The 14526-nt window shown below is 36.1% G+C and overlaps 1 protein-coding gene across 11 annotated transcripts in view; it reads right to left on the reverse strand.

The window, feature by feature from the left end:
- ANO10 (anoctamin 10) overlaps positions 1–14526 on the reverse strand; it is a 222053-nt gene that overhangs the window by 153909 nt on the left and 53618 nt on the right. For 10 of the 11 annotated variants that reach the window (XR_013448554.1, XM_078074108.1, XM_078074096.1 and 7 more), the window contains 2 exons: positions 13970–14161; positions 7189–7317 (listed from right to left, as the gene is read on the reverse strand). Coding sequence is in view for 10 of the 11 variants with exons in the window: in XM_078074108.1 (XP_077930234.1) it covers positions 7189–7317; positions 13970–14161 (321 nt within the window). In the remaining variant the exon portion in view is untranslated. The remainder of the gene's footprint in view (positions 1–7188; positions 7318–13969; positions 14162–14526) is intronic. The other variant, XM_078074107.1, reaches the window with a different exon arrangement.

Here is a 14526-nt window from a genome sequence, read left to right on the forward strand (position 1 = left end):
TTTAAAACTACAAATTAAACATGCATGGTGCAAATTGGCTTGGTGGGCACCAGGACCTGAACATTAGAAATGCAGTATAACTTCTGGGGTGAATAGTTAATTCGCTTTCACCTGAGGAAAAAAGTAGTATTTAGTAGGCGAATTGTTCGCATTCAGAATGTATGACTGATGCCTCTTGCCAAGTTTAGAATTAAAAGAGAATTGTGAACACGTTTATTTTTTTTTAGATTTTATTTATTTATTTGAGAGAGAGAAAGAGAGAGAGAGCGAGCAAGCGTACAAGCAGGGGCAGGGGCAGAGGGAGAGGGAGAAGCAAACTTCCTGCTGAACAGGGAGCCCAATGCGGGGCTTGATCCCAGGACCCTGGGAACATGACCTGAGCCGAAGGCAGACGCTTAACGACTGAGCCACCCAGGCACCCCTGTGAATGCATTTAATTCTAAAATAAATGATTGCCAAACATGTGATAGTTAGAGATTTTAGGTCATTTCTATTTTTTAGGAATTGGAGTTCTTGTGTGATTCCTCATTTAAAGTAGTGATCCTTTGCAAAAAACAAACAGTAGTGATCCTTTGTTTGAAATTACATCCAAGAAGTAAATTAAATTTGCCTCAAAAGTGAGGGTAATGATTATTATTTAAAAGAACTTACTTGGATGTTGATTTAATCTTGTGGGCTGAGCTATAACACAGCCATTACCTGGCTATTTTTAACCTAGAAAATGGAATTTTCCCATGGTTTCATACATTGGGAGGCTATTCTTTTGATCAGCCCATAAAAATTTTTTGTAACATTTTACCAATAAAAGTAGTGTTTGTTTCCTTAGTTTTTAAAGTAAACACTAGATGGCAGTAAATACACAAAAGTTGTGACATATGACCCGGTGCTTACCAGCATACAGTACTGACCATTTTTGCCTTTAACTGAATTTTATGCTGCACTATGTCAAGCTTTAAAAAAAAAAGACAAAAAAAACCCCTGAAGATTCAAAAATTAAATAAAATTAAAGTTTCCTGGCTTTAAAAGTTTGAACCAGAAAAACTTCATCCACAATTTAAATTGTGAGAATACTCTCAACACCAGCTTTATAAGACTATTACATTTTCTAAGTCTCTTGTTTTGTTAACAAATTCTAATCACATAAATATATTTTAGATGTTACTTAATTTGGTGAAAATAACTAAAATAAGATCTCTTAAAATTGCTGTTTCCATCAAGATGCTAAAAATTTGCACAAGAATTTACTTTATTTATGGCTTATTTATTAGGTTTTGAATTAGTGAAATTTCTACTCTTTTAGGGGCCAAGAATGAATATATGCTGTTAATTTAATGTTCTACAGGCAAAACATTTTTTAAAACTCAATACTTAATACTGATACTTTACTTTGATTCTGGGAAAAAACACAATATTAAATATAATTTTAAGATTTTACTTCCTTGTTTGAAAACACATCTACAGATCAAAAGGAAAAATCTTACACACAGAAACATGTTAATTTGACCCATGGATGGTTTTAGTGAAACTTCTGTAACATTCTGAATTAGAATTTCAGTATGATTTTACAAACTTGTATTGTAATAAACCAAAAAAAGCATACTTTCTAATTTATATTAAACTTTCTACTTTTTGGATTCATTACAAAACCAGATGGCATTCAGCTCAGGTCTCAGCAACACTAAAATAAAACTAGCTAACTTACTAATTTTTTGGTTACTTCTAACACTTTCTCTGAGCTAGATTTTGTTCTAACACACAAAATTTTCAATTTAGAAAACAAAGCTGGGGTCCTTGCAATAGGAAGAAAGTAATAAAATAGAAACAAATAAATCTTCAAATATACTACTGTGGTAGAAAAGGAAGACTTATTTTAATACCAATCTGTGCCAATATAAACCCAGCTTGGTTTTTTTAAAAACCCAAGGGTTTTTAAAAAAATCAGTAAGTAGCTTCAGTTACTACAAGCACATTAAAACAAACATACACCCAAACAGCCAAAACAATCTTTTACAGCCTTGAAAAAGAACAAAGTTGGGAGTCTCACACTTCCTGATCTGAAAACTTACTACAAAGCTACAGTAATAAAAGCAGTGTGGTAACTGGCATAAAGATAGATGTATACTTACCACCAAATTCATCAAGTTGTATACATTAAATATGTGCCACTTTCTGTATGTCAATCACACATCAATAAAGTGGTTTAAAAAAAGACAGACATATAGACCAATGCAAGTGAATAAAGAGTCCAGAAATAAGCCCTCACGCATACGGTCAAATGATTTTCAACAAGGGTGCCAATACCATTCACTGGGGAAAGGAGAGTCTTTTCAACATGATGCTGGGAACACTGGGTATCCACATGCAAAAGAAGGAATATGGACAGTTATATACAAAAATTAACTTAAAATGTATCAAAGACCTAAACTTAAGGCCTAAAACTATAAAACTCCTGGAAGAAAACATAGGGCAAAAGCTTCATGACATTAGATTTGGCAATGATTTCTTGGATATGACACCAAAAGCACAGGCAAAAAAAGGAAGAAGTAGAAAAATTGGACTTCTGTGCATCAAGAGGTAGTATCAACAGAGTAAAGAGGTAACCCACAGAATGAGAGAAAATATCTATAAGTCATACATCTAATAAGGGATTGATATCCAGAATATATAAAAAACCCCTACAAATCAACAACCAAAAAACAGCCCAATTCAAAAATAGGCAAAGAACTTGAACAGATATCCAAAAAAGATACACAAATGGCCAAAAAGCACATGAAAAATGCTCAACATCACTGGTTATCATGGAAAACAAAACTATAATGAGATACTACCCATTAGGGTAACTATTATTTAAAAAAAAAAAACAAAAACAGAAAATAACAAGTGTTGACAAGGATGTGGAGAAATTGGAACACTTGTGCATTGCTGATGGGAATGTAAAATGGTGTAGCTACTATGGAAAATGGTATGGTATTTCCTCAAAAAATTCAACATAGAATTACCATATAATCCAGAAATTCTGTTTCTGGCTATATACTCAAAAGAAGTGAAACAGGGACTCAAACAGATTATTTGTATACGCATGTTCACAGCAGCTTTATTCACAATAGCCAAAATGCAGAAGCAACCCGAATGTCCATTGACTGATGAATGGATAAATAAAATGTGGTATATACATACAATGGAATACCATTCGGTCTTAAAAAGGAAGGAAATTTTGACACATGCTATAACACTGATGAGCCTTAAAGACCTTATGCTAAGGGAAACAACCTAGACACAAAAGGACAAATACTGGGTGATTCTGTTATATGAGATTCCTAGTGCAATCAAATTCATAGGAACAAAAGCAGAATGGTGGTTACCGGGACTGGAGAATGGGGGGGGGGGGGTAGTTACTGTTTAATAGATAATAGTTAATGTCTTGAATAGTTAATGTCTTGAACTGTACACTTAAAAGTGGTTGAGGGTAAATTTCATATTACGTGTTTTTTACCACAGTTAAAAATTTTTAAAGAGGTTACAATGGTAAATTCATGTTATGTTTACTTTATCACAATAAAAAAAAAAATGAAAGGAGCAGTATACATTTAGTTACCATCTCTTCACACCCCCTCACCCTTTGACTTAACTCTGGGTGATCTCAATATTAGTAATGATCTCTATATTAATAAATACTGATAACATTCTAATGAGTTATCTTGTTAAAAAAAAACCAATACACACCAAAAAGATCACTTTTATCTTATAAGGATTTAATCTTGGTAACCAAAGGAAATACTTCTTGCCCAGAGGTGTAAGTCTAGCTGGTAATGAAATAGCCTAAAACATTGCTGGCATTCTGGCCTATGTGGATTAATATATATTTTTTAAAGATTTTATTTATTTGACAGAGAGAGAGATAGTGAGAGCAGGAACACAAGCAGGGGGAGTGGGAGGGAGAAGCAGGCTCCCCACTGACAGGGAGCCCGACGTGGGGCTCGACCCCAGGACCCCGGGATCATGACCTGAGCCGAGGGCAGACCATAACGACTGAGCCACCCAGGCGCCCCGTGGATTAATTCTAAGCTGAAAACTTTCTTCTACGTCATGACTGACTCTAAATCAGCCTGTGGCTGTGCTTTTGTCTTCCACCCTCAGGTTGCCAGGTATCCTTAACTTAGGAGTAGATTACACTCAGAATTCAGTGAGAAGTCTCTGCTAGCATGGAAGAAACTGCCTTTTAAACCGCTCTGGGAAATCAGGATTAACTCACATCCAAGCTTTCCCAAAATATGCCGTAAGGAGGCCTCAGGCCTCACCAAAGGAAGAAGAAAGACAGCAAAGGGCCTCCTGTCTTTGAATGCTATTCCTGATTCTCCTCCTCCATGTTACCACAGATCATTGACTTGGCGTGTCATTTCTACCTCCTAGTTGCATCTCTAGTAGAAGTATTTAACCATGTCTGTTTATGGGGATCTGCATACGTGTGTGTGTGTATGTATGTGTGTGTGTGTAAAATGTGCACATCTTCTCAGCTACATTAAGAAGCAGAGTTCTTGAGGACAAAAATAAAAAGACAGCTTTGTCTTTCCTTAGCACCAGATTCAGTGTCATATACATAGAAGTTCTCAATACTGAGTATAATTTAATTAAGGAATAAAAAAAATGAGCACTTGCCACTTTGTGTTCCATAAGTAGAACTTAGAAAATGTTATACACAAATATAGTCATATAATACTGAATATAAATTTATCAAAAAAGAACAATATCCATTTTTTCCTTTTTAAATAAAAAAAGAAATGCCCATTTCCCTTTCTAAAAGCTTAATTTATTAATTCCACATTCGTGTCAACACTGAAATGCTTACCTACCATGTTTTAGTTACTATTCTAGCTCACTAGTAGTTTGATTTACTGGATAGAAAAGTCGACATCATCCCTGCTGTTCTGAAGCTGACAGTGCACGGGAGAAATAGACGTTACATAAACACGCCTACCAGAAAATGCAAGGCAATTAAGTGGGATAATCACCATGAGGAAGGCCAATCAAGGCTTCCTGAGAGACAAACAGAAGAGATCCAGCGGAGATGGAGGGATCAGAAAAGGCTGGGAGCCCAGTGACATCTGAGCTGGGACCTAAGGAATTAAAGTGTGCTATCTAGGCCCAAAGAAAGGACTTTGTAAGTGCAAAGTTCCTAAGCTAAAAAGGGGAAAAAAAAAAAAAGGAATAAAAAAGTGAGGACTTCTGCTTCTGGGAAGATGGAATAGAAGTACTTGCCACTACTCCTCCTGCTAAGTACAACTAAAAGCCATGGACATTATACATAAAATAAACATAAGAAAACTCTGAAGGGTAGAAAGAAGAAAGCAGACTCACCAGGGACCCCAGGACCCTAAGGAGCACATGGCGGTGAGTTCCCAGGGATTCCTCTTTACCTCGTATGTGCCAGACTAAGGGCTGAGGGAGCAGAACCAGAAATGCCAATGGGCACAGACAAAAAACAAGCAAGAAAGCCTGCTCTCTAGCCAAAGGGCCAGCACAGGGGCAGCCAAGCAAGACCAAACTTTTAGACACTCTAACCAAACACCACAGAAATACTGTGGCCCCACCCCACGCAGGCCAGCAAACCCCTGGAGGAGTGCCATCTGCAAGAACACTCCCGTAGGCCAGGCAATCTCCCAAATCAAGTGAGAAGAGCCAGGCCCTGGATATCTGATGTTAAGGTATCACCAAGTACAAAAGAAAGCAGTAGCATTGGGAATATACAGAACACTGGACTGACCAGAAATCTAGAGAAAGTGAAGGCAAAATCAAGAGGTGGGCAGTGAACACACCCAGCACTGGCTCACAGCAGAGCTCTGCTCAATTTGGAGGAAGGGATGGTTTTCAGGCTTTCCATTTCCTTGCCTCTCAAGACATACTCCTCTTGCTCTGGTTCCCACTTTACCAAGATATCTTCTAAGAAAACAACTGTTAAAGTCATTGGGAAAGATCTCCTTATGGTAAATTAATTGCCTGGCATTCTGGTCAGTCCTTTGTGAGTCTCATTAGTTTTAAGTGTAAGTCAGTCCCTAAAGCCTAATTAACTCTGGATGTATTGGCAAAGTTAAGGGCCATATCCTATATCAAGAAGGTACGCTATGAGCCTGGGCAGCTGGCCATCCCCTGTCTAAGATACCTGCTTTGATCTCTCACACAGGTGAGAAATCAGCCTTGCAAATAGCTCTCCAAAATCCTATTCAACCCTTAAAATTCAAAACAGACCTACTTTTCTCTGCTAGAGCCATTCCCTTTCCCTCCTACTCACTGCTGTCTAAAATCATTCTCCAAACGCATATTCTGCATATAGCATCTACCATGAACACGGATTCCTATTAAATACACAGGAAGAGTAAATACAGCAAAGCACAATCTATTTCTTCAGCCACTACTGGAAATGTACAAGTCCAGTTTCATTTCTAGTCAGCCCTCAGGCCTGAGGCCTTAGGGCCGCTCTATAATCCTGCTAAATTCTGCTTTAATAACTTTCCACAACTGTTCTATTTTTCAAATATCTAAAAACGAAAGGTCAGAATCTTCCTGACAATAATAATCACTAGCAATAAAAAAATTCCTGCAAATTCTTCCCTTTCCAATTGGTCAGTACTGACTTTTTAAAATGTTACAGTAAGCTATATTCAGAAACATGATAAAATGAAAACCTAAAAAGTACACAAACAGCCTACTTGTACTTTGTATGTGAAATTATGAGTCTTCCTGTTATACATTACATTTTGGTGTTTTAGTTTCACAATGAATTCTACACCTGCTGCTAATGAGATTTAAAATGTTAATCAAAAAGCATTTCTTAGGATTTATTTGCTTAATAAGAAAGTAGGTATGACAGATCCCTTGAAGAGACTAAAAAAAATATTAAATCTACAGAAATCTATTTCAAATAGGATTTATCTACTCAGCATTAGACAGGTCAGTAGAATGGCTGGAAAGGTCACTTTCCCATCCACACCATGGTGACTTTTTCATACCTGGGCAACAACCAGGAATGCACAGCCTCAAACCTCAGGTCTCTCCATTACCTGAACCAGGAAATGCATGTCACCAAATTGCTAGTCATTGACAGTCAGGGACATCCCTGCTTTAGGTCATCTCTGCTTTAACAGAGGCATCTGATGTGGAGACTATTTAAAATAGGTTTAAATTTTCACTTACCTCCACTGCTACTACAATCAAAATGAGGTCCAATTTTGACTCTGGGAAGAGGGCGTTCACTTGTGGTGACATTCCAATTAGAGCACAGTTGGTGACCACAGATATGACACTCATTGTTTCAAAAGCCAGCTAAAAGTGAAAAAAAATGTGAAATTAAAAACCACAATGACCTCTTCCATATTTCCTCATCCTTTTTTTGTATCATCCAAAATCAAAGGAAAAGCCTTTCCCTTGTTCTAAATATTCCAAGTACATTTTAAGCTTTTTCTCTATAATGCTGTGATTTTCTTTAGCTTAAAAAAGCCACACTGTTACAAGGTATTTTAGATACTTTTGGCTTGAATAGCCAAAGCAGTATGTTCTACCTTCCCAACTGGAGGTGGCCAGGGACCTGAGAATTTGGAATACATCCTAGAGGAGTACGCTGTTCAAGTTACTCTACTCATATCTATAGGGAATCTAAAATGGGGCCACCAGAAAAAATGTTTCACTATGATTTCAAATAGAATTTATTTTGTGACTGCCCTACTTTGACACATCACACACCACATCTGGTTCAGCTATACCTGAAGCACCGTAACAGTGATCCTTTTCTAGTGGCATTTATTTGTGGGACTTTAGAAAAATACAGATGCCCCGCTGAGCTACTTAACAACCTGATCCAAGGTCCCATGAGGAGTCTCACGGAGCACAGTACTGAGAACTGACTGTGGAAATGTTGTGACCACTGCTTGGTTGCTCTTTCTTTCCTTTAATGTGTAACACTTGACCACTACTTAATAACTTAACCACTGGGAGTGGGAGATATAGGCTTCCAGTTACAGAATGAAGATGTCATGGGGATGAAAGGCACAGCGTAGGGATTATAGTCAATGGTAACAGCATTGTATGGGGACAGATGGTAGCTAACTTGTGGGGAGCACAGCATAACATATAGACTTATCCAATCACTATGTTGCACACCTGAAACAAATGTAACACTATATGTCAACTGCATTTTAATTTAAAAAAATCAGAAAAATGTCCCACTAATTCTAAGAAATACAATTACTTTTAGAAATTAAAATTAAAAAATTTTTTAAAGATTTTATTTATTTATTTGTCAGAGAGAGAGAGAGAGAGCACAAGCAGTGGGAGAGGCAGGCAGAAGGAGAAGCAGGCTCCCCACTGAGCAAGGAGCCCAATGAGGGACTCGATCCCAGGACCCCAGGATCATGACCTGAGTCGAAGGCAGACACTGAACCAACTGAGCCACCCAGGAGCCCCAGAAATTAGAATTTTAAAAGAAGCAAAATGAAACATGATTAGATCCAAACTGAATAAATTTCTTGTCTCATGGAGAATTTCTGCTTTTATTTTAGGAATCCTTTGTGTAATCTAATTATTTTTCCATAGTTTTCTTTACAGCAAACCTACTCTGGACTTTATTTACCTTCTTTTTAAATAACTTAAATTTTTTATTTATTCATTTTTTAATAATTATATTCACATAGCTCAGAACTGAAACACTCTAAGTGTAAAGTGAAGAGTCTCTTTGCCCTTGTGTACCCCTTCCCCCCTTCTCACCAGTTCCTGTTCTCCCTACAAAATGATCGCTATTATTATATTTCTTTTGTACCTTTCCACATACTTTATATACAAATATAAGCAAACTTGACTGTATATACCCTTTCTTACCCTTAATGTCAGGTCCCTTGCTTTTGTCACTTAAAATGTCCTGAAGAATATTCTACATCAGAACTCAAAGAATTCCTTCATTCTTTGTCACAACTGCTTAAATATTTTATTGCATAGATGTATCAGAATTTATTTTACTATTTCCTTATTGGTGGGCATTAGTTGCTATTACAAACAATGCTCCAATTAGTTTTCATGTAAATACATCATTTAACAAGTGTGGAATTAGGATAAATTCCTAAACACGGATTACCTGAGTCAAAGGTACCATGCATTCATAATTTTGATAAATATGCCAAGCTGCACTCCAAAGGGTTGACCAGTTCACCCTCCTATCAGCAGCATATAAGAGTGCCTGTCTTCCTGCACTTTTAATACATTTATCATAAAATGTGATTTTCAAATACAGTTATACTGAGCTTTAATTTGTGTAATAAACTGCATCCATTGAAGGTATACACTTCATCAAGTTTTGATAGATGTATTTACCTGTGAAATCACTACCACAAACAAAATACAGAATATTTCCATTTCCCCCAAAAGATTCCTCATGATCCTTTGTAATCTATCCTTCTCTTCACACCTGGCCCCAAACAAACACTGATCTGCTTTTTGTCACTATAAATTAGTTTGTATGCTCTAGGATGTCATATAATTGAAATCATATACGTATGATTCGCATATTTTTTTGGTGAAGTACTCCTTCAAATCATTGTCCATGTTTTTATTGGCTGAAATGTCTTATTGAGTTGTAAGAATTCTTAATCTGAATACAAGTCCTCTGGAAGACATCTGTATTATGAATATTTTCTCCCATTCTGTGTCCTGTTTTGTCTTCTTTTAACTTTAGAAGAGCAAACTTTTTCCCCCTATCTGGAGACCTAGTTATCTCAATGCTATTAATGGACAATTGTTTCCCCTACTGAACTTTCACCTATACCATATAATGCATTTCTGGACTTTTTATTCTGTTCCACTGGTGTGACTGTCTACTAATGCACCAGTACCACACTACTTTAATAACTGAACTTATATAATAAGTATTAACATGTGGTAAGTGTCCTTTTCTTCTTTAGAGTTTTCTTGCTATTCTATTTCACTTATTTGTCCCTGAGAACTTGACAATAAGTTTACCTAGTTAAAAGAAAAACTTTGGCTGGGAGAGTGCTATATTTGTGAATTAATTTGTAGATTAATTAATTTGTAAATTTGTAAATTAAAGGAGAACTGATATATTACGAGTACTGAGTCTTCCTTTATCAGTTAGCTATTACTACATAACCAACAACCCCAAACTCTGTGGCTTCAAACAGCCATTTATTTAACTCTGATTCTGTGGGTGGACAATTTAGGATATGCTCATCCCAGGAATTCTGGTCTCAGCTGACTTTGACTGGATTTGTTCATACACCTGAGGTCAGCTAGAGACCTCACTGGTAGACTGGAGACATTACTGGCCTTATTATGCTACTTAGAACTTGTAGTACTATGTTCAATCTAGTGACAGTGGATTTCCTTGCATTGTTCCTAATCTTAGAATGAAAGCATTCAGTCTTTCACCAATAAGTATGATGTCAGCTTTAGGTTTTTTAAAAAAATAGATGTTCCTTATCAAGTTGAAGAAATACCCCCGTTTCTATTTTTCTGAGAGTTTTCAAAAATGAATGCTGGATTCTGTCAAATGCTTTAAATATATTGATATAACCATGCCGACTATGAATATGGTAGATTACACTGATTAATTTTCTAGTATTTAACCAGGCTGGCATCCCTCAACTAAATGCTACTTGTCATGGTCTATACTTCTTTATATAGATTGCTGAATTATATTTGCTAATAGTTTATTAAGATGTTTTGTATATTTATTCACAAGGGATATTGGTTTGTTGTTTTCCTTTTTTGTACTCTGTCTGGTTTTCTATCACATTGATACCAGCTTCATAAAATGAATTGGGAAATATGCCCTCCTCCTGTTTCTGAAAGAAATTGTGTAAAATTGGTATTAATTCTTCTTTAAATGATAGAATTTGCCAGTGAAATCATTTGGGCCATGGCATTTCTTTTTTGGAAATTTGTAATTACAAATTCAATTTCCTTACAGTTATGGAGCTACTCAAATGATCTATTTCATATTGGGCGAGTTGTGGTAGTTTGTGTTTTGGAGGAATTGGTCCATTTCATCTAAGTTGTCAAATTTATATATTATTATTAATTAATTATAATTATGTTATATTATAATTAATATATTAATTAATATAACATTAATATAACCACTCTTGCTTTCTTCTAATATTTCCATACATGGCTTTTTTTTTCTCCTTTTACCTTTACCCTGCTTATACCATTATGTTTGAACTCAATTTCTTACAGACAGCATAAAGTTGGGTTATGTGTTTTAATCCACTCTACCAATATCTGTCTTTAACTGGTACCTTTAGACCTTTTACAGTTAATATAATTATTGATATGTTAGGACTTTAGTCTGCCATTTCTTTGTTTTCTGTTTGTTCCCTCTGTATTTTCATTTCTGTGTTTTATTTTTCATGCCTTACTGTGGGTTATTTGAACATCTTTTAGAACTACATTTTGATTTATTTGTTTTTGAGTGTATCTTTTATAAGGCTTTTTAGTGGTTGCTCTAAGTATTATATTATATACATATATGATTATATATATATATGCTTTATATATGTAATATATATTACATTCATTACACATTGTGTGTCTGTGTAGATCTTCCTTGACCTAGGAGGAGTTATGTCCCAAAAAACCCACTGTAAGCTAAAAATATCGTAAGACAAAAATGAATTTAATATACCTAACTTACTGAATTATCATAGCTTAGACTAGCTCACCTTAAACATGCTCAGAACACTCAGCAAAATCAACACAAAGCCTGTTTTATAATAAAGTGTTGAATAGCTCATGTGATTTGTTGCACATTGTATTGAAAGTAAAAAACAGAATGGTTGTGTGGGTATAGACGGTTCTAAGTGTATCGGCTGTTTACCCTTGTGACTATGTGGCTAACTGGGAGCTGCAGCTTGCTGCCCAGCATCAGGAGAGAAGATTATACTGCATACCACTGGCTTGGGAAAAGATCTAAATTCAAAATTTGAGGTATGGTTTCTAATGAATATGTATTGCTTTCACACCGTTGTAAAGTCAAAAAATCATAATTTGAACCATTGTAAGTTGGGGACTGTCTATTTATATATATTCAGTCTACTTGTGTCATCATTTATTAGAGTGATGTAGAGAAACCTCACCTCCCTTTACCATTCTGTATAGTATTTTCTTAATATTTTCTCTACATATATTTAGAATCATTAGATAGTGTTATAATTTCTATTTCAATTGTCAAATATAACTTTAAGGACTCAAGACTGGGAAAGTCTAATATGTTTACTCGTATTTTTGCTTACTGTGGTTTTTCTTCCTAATGTTCCTAGGTCAGTTCTTTTATCATTTCCTTAAGTTTAAAGAACTTCTTTTAGCTATTCTTTTAGGACAGGTTTTCTGGCAACAAATTCTCTTAGTTTTCCTTCATCTGAGAGTGTTTTGATTTTCCCTTCATCCTCGAAGGATATTTTCTCTGAATATAGGATTCTGTATTAACAGTACTTTTCTTTAAGCACTTGAACGATACTATGCCACTTTCCTCCGGCCTCCACGGTTTCTGATGAGAAACTGGCTGTCATTCTAATTGTCTTCCCCTATAGGTAGATAGCATGTCATTTCTCTCTTGGAGCTTTCAAGTTTTTCTTTGTCTTTAGTTTTCATACGTTTAATTACAATGTGTTTGGCATGGACTTTTTGGGGCTTATTCTGTTTTCAATTCACTCAGTTTCTTGAATCTGTAGTTTTAGTTCTATTGCCAAATCAAAAAGTTTTGGCCATTATTACTTCAATATTTTTTAGCCCCTCCTTTCTTCTTTCCTTCTGGGACACCGACAGCAGGAACATTAGATCTTTTGTTATAGCCACGCAGGTCTCTGAGGTTGTATTTACTTTGTCAATCTATTTTTTTCTCTGCTACTCAGACTGAATCATTTCTATTGCTCTATTTTCCAGTTTCTGCTCTTCCTCTACTCCTTCCATTCTGCTACTGCTACTGCACTCATCCACTGAGTTTTTAAATTATATTTTCCACTTCTAAAATATCTATTTGCCTCTCCTTTATATCTTCTATTTCTTTGCTGAGATACTCTATTTTTCCATCTGTTTTAGGTGTATTCATTTTATCAAGGCTGCTTTAAAATCTTTGTCTGATGTTTCTAACATCTGTCACCTTGATGGTGGCATCTACTGACTGCATCACCTTTTTTTTTTTTTTTTTTGGTATCATCCTGGTTCTTGGTATGATGATTTTTTAATAGAAGCCTGGACATTTTGGGTGTTATAAGATTCTATTTTTTATTTAAAACTTTTGTTCTAGTTGGTTCCTCTAACACCACTCCAGCAGGGAAAGAAGGGACAACATCTTGTTAGGTTGCCCATTTGGACACCACTGACCCCCAAGGTGGGGGATGGGATCCTTATTATTGCTGGACAGGGATCAGAGTTCTGGCTTCCTGCTAACCCCCACACTGAAACCTCTTGCGTGGAGGGGTACAAATGCCTCATGTGCACTCCCATGTGGCCTCTGCTGTGCTGGGTGGTAGAGAAAGGTCTGACTCTCCATTACGCTTTATCTGAGATCATCCCAGCAGAAACTGGAAAGGGAACCTCATTACTGCTGGGTGAGTGTGGAAGTCCAGGCTCCTAACATGATTTGCACTGACATTGCAGGGGGAGGGCCTCATTATCACCCAGTGGGTGGAATCCCAGCTGGATACTTTACTAAACTATCAGAATTTTACATCTCAAAGGGGTCACAGAAATTATAATTTACCTCCCCCACCCCATCCTCTAATTGTAAAAACAAGGAAAGCAAGGTCCAGAAAAAGTTAATAACTGTCTGAAGTCACACAGCTAGTTTGTGGCAAAAAAAAGGATAACATCCAGTTTTCCCAAATCTCTCCTTAGCACTTTTATTTTTAATCATAAGGCCCCATTTTGCTATTTTTTTTCCCAAAGGAATAATTTTTTCTCATATAATTACCTGCCATACACCAATATTGGCTGAAGGTTCTGAGAATGGCCGTTTGAGGACTCTGCACATTTTTAAGGCATCTGAATTAACTTCAGTGAAGTTATTTAACACAGCAAAGGCAGCTGCTAATGGGTAAACGCAGGAGAAAAGGCTCACATAACCAAACTGAAGGAATAATTCCAAGTAATCATCAAAGGTGCCCTGAAAATGTAAACCACAAGAAGAAAACAGGCATTGTTTTAATATCATTTAATAGGAACTACATCTTGCAATACTACCCAAGGCACTGGCCTCCAACCAAAAAAAATCTCAGAATTCCTCCCAATTTCTTCTTCTCAACAACAGAATTTACATAAATTCAAAAGCAATTTTATATTTTAAATCCCTGAAAGAATGAAAAAATGATTTAGCTACTCATTTCATTGTGCCAAGTCATTGAATTATTACATAATAACAGCAAAGCTAAAGATGTTTGTTCTTGATCAACTGAAAAGAAACGATTCAACATCACTATTAGAAACCTCACATGACTGCCCCCTCACGCCATGGGTACCCCAGGACCCCAT

This window comes from Halichoerus grypus, chromosome 1 (genome assembly GCF_964656455.1).
Source record: "Halichoerus grypus chromosome 1, mHalGry1.hap1.1, whole genome shotgun sequence".
NCBI lineage: Eukaryota > Metazoa > Chordata > Mammalia > Carnivora > Phocidae > Halichoerus > Halichoerus grypus.